This window comes from Carya illinoinensis, chromosome 13, assembly GCF_018687715.1.
Source record: "Carya illinoinensis cultivar Pawnee chromosome 13, C.illinoinensisPawnee_v1, whole genome shotgun sequence".
NCBI lineage: Eukaryota > Viridiplantae > Streptophyta > Magnoliopsida > Fagales > Juglandaceae > Carya > Carya illinoinensis.
In genome coordinates this window covers 11,616,535-11,619,172 of record NC_056764.1, presented here as the reverse complement: position 1 = coordinate 11,619,172, position 2,638 = coordinate 11,616,535, and the positions used below count along the sequence as shown (strand labels likewise).

General features: G+C 47.2%; 1 protein-coding gene across 1 annotated transcript; it reads right to left on the bottom strand.

The window, feature by feature from the left end:
* Positions 1–262: 262 nt before the first annotated feature.
* Positions 263–2,434, bottom strand: LOC122290767 (exocyst complex component EXO70H1-like). The gene has a single exon (XM_043098399.1). It carries the CDS (start codon positions 2,276–2,278, stop codon positions 443–445), a length of 1,836 nt encoding a protein of 611 aa, XP_042954333.1. The 5' UTR covers positions 2,279–2,434; the 3' UTR covers positions 263–442.
* Between the last annotated feature and the right edge of the window lie 204 nt (positions 2,435–2,638).

Sequence of the window (2,638 nt, the reverse complement as noted above, 5' to 3'; positions counted from 1 at the left end):
ATAGGGCATGGGTAACTGACCCTAGAAATCAGGTATAAAAGACAATCCCAGGTACCAGGAATTCTCTTTAAAGTCTTTATTCACTTGTACAAAACTTTAAGACAATACTGATTTTAGCATTGGATACTCCAGGCCACCACCATTGTCCTCATCTTGCAATATTTTCTTTGTATTTGTATGTCCAAAATAAGACTCGAGTTATTGAAAGCCAGGCTTAAAAGGCATATGAAACAATACTATAAGAATTAACGTGCACATTTAGTAGGCACATGCAATTATTTTCCCCTACGTTCTCCATATTATTTATATATATAAATATAAAAAATCGTGTTACATGCCGTTTGATCCATCTCTATACACGAGGAAAAAAATATAATATCTACGCGCTCTTTTGTTTTTATTCGAAACACGCCTAAGGCCGGTCATAGCAACCGCCCAAATCTCAACGGCCTGGCCTACCAGGCCAATCACATGACAGCGCAGATGACGAAACACTTCCTCCGCCACCGCTTCCATACAATAGATCCGACAAGTAATTCCCCAAATCATCAGGGGTATACCGAACAAACGACTCTGACCCCACACGATTCCTCTCAAAAAAGTCCTTGTATGCCGATACGAGCTTCTGCGCTAGCGAGACTTTTATCTCGTCTCGGAGTTTCGGGTCTGGAACGATCCATGCCTTTTGTTTCCTATACGTCTCTTCGAACGCCGCATTGAATTTCTTGAACCTGTCCCTCGCTTGCTCCGGTGGAATCTCGGCCGTCGGAATTTCCGGTAGCGATGCGAACACCTTGCTCCAGCCCATTCGCACGTAGTTCGAGGCGTACTGTTTGGCCTTCGACTCGTTGCTCGTCACCCAGCCATCACCAAGAAGGAGCTTTAGGTTCGACGTTCGCACTTTAACGACAACGTAATGGAGGTTGTTGGCTAAGAACAAGTAAGAAAGCGCCACGTCGTTGTAGAGCTCCGCTTTGCCGTCAAGTTTACAGAGGAGGACCAGGATCAACCACGCGATTCGGACGGTAATCGGACTGTCATCAGACTCCGGGCTCCCGAAGTAAGATTCCGGTAACGGCGACTGTAATACTAAAGGCCAGTCGGCGACAATGTCTGCGAGGATACCGCTGTAATCGGCAAGGAAGCTGATGTAGTTCATCACATAGCGTGTAAGTGGAAGGACTCCACCACCTGGAAAGGCTTTCTTCGATGAGTCCTTCTGGATGGCCATTTCGAAGTCTGTTAGCATTGCACGCACCGCCTCACCGAGCTTGATCAGAGAATTGATGGCCTGTGTTCGGACTGCGGAGGTCGATTCGAACGAGAAAATAGATTCAATCTCCGGCCAGTGATCAGAAATAGCTTCGTACAAGTCCAGAGTGCGGAACATTTTCTCGGGGGATTTCTTGCACTTTGCAACGAGTTCGGGGAATCCAAGCAGGCTCATCGCGCTCTCTCCCGAGATTTCAGCGAAGCACGACTCTCCGATGGGAACCGAAGCCGGAAACACGCTGTCACAGAGAATCCTCTCTCTGTAGAAGAGAGTTTTCAAGGCGATTTTCACAGCGTTCAACCAGGTCATGATCTTCAGTTCCACTACCTCCCAATCCATCTTCTGCACCTGTGAAAGATTCAGCCTCTCAACACCAAGATGAGACAGTGCTTCGTCGATAATTGATTTTCTAACAATAGTATAGATTTTCATGCACTCTTTCGCGTAGCCAGAGGATATCATGCAGTCCGCAATGGCTTTCAAGTCCGCCATTGCAACCGTCGAGATTATTTCCACCTCAGATATGGACCTGCTGGCGACTCGAAATTCTTCGTCCGACTCATCGTCCTCCAAGTCGGAGACACTCGACCTCGCCGCCGAGGATCTCGTAGAGCTGGTCGAAACCGAAACCGATTCGAGATCCAAGTGCTCTCTATTGTCCAACAGAATCTGGTGGAACTCCTTCTCCAGCCTCTTCATAGCCATTTGCATCAAGTTCTGAGCCCTAACAAGCTGGTCGGAGGCGGAATCCCGGATAACCAAGAATTGCATGGCGGACTGCAAGTCTCTGACTGAGCGTAGGTACTGTTTGGCCTCGGTACGGTCGCCGTGGAAAAGGGGGATGATTTTGCAGTAGGAGGAAACGTTGGAATCCCACTCAGTAATGAGAGACTCTGCGAGATCAATGTTCTCGTCCATTAACGATTCAGAGAAAGAGCGGCTCGGGGAGGGAGGTGGGATAATTGCTCTTGACGGAGACGAAGACTTGAAGAAAATGCTCCTCATTCCTTTTCTTGGCGTTTACAAGAAAATATCTCAATAAATTTCTCAATCTCCAGATAATAATTTATTTGATATATAGGAGATCAGCAGTACAAGCTAGCTGCTTCTATTATGGAGTTTGTTATTGCTTGAAGGCGTGGTCTGCAATGTGGGAGAGTTGGGAAGGTTGGGGGGAAGGGAGAGAGTGAAATGGATTATTTATAGAGTCAAAAAGCATTTCGACAACTGTGGGTGGGACGTTGAGGCAATGTGAAATGGTTGACTGTGTGAGTGTACGCGCTTAGTTGGGCCGTTTGTTTTTTGTCCGGCTGCGTGTGGAGTGACGCGTGATCAAGAAAGGGAACTCAATTTACGATGTTACGA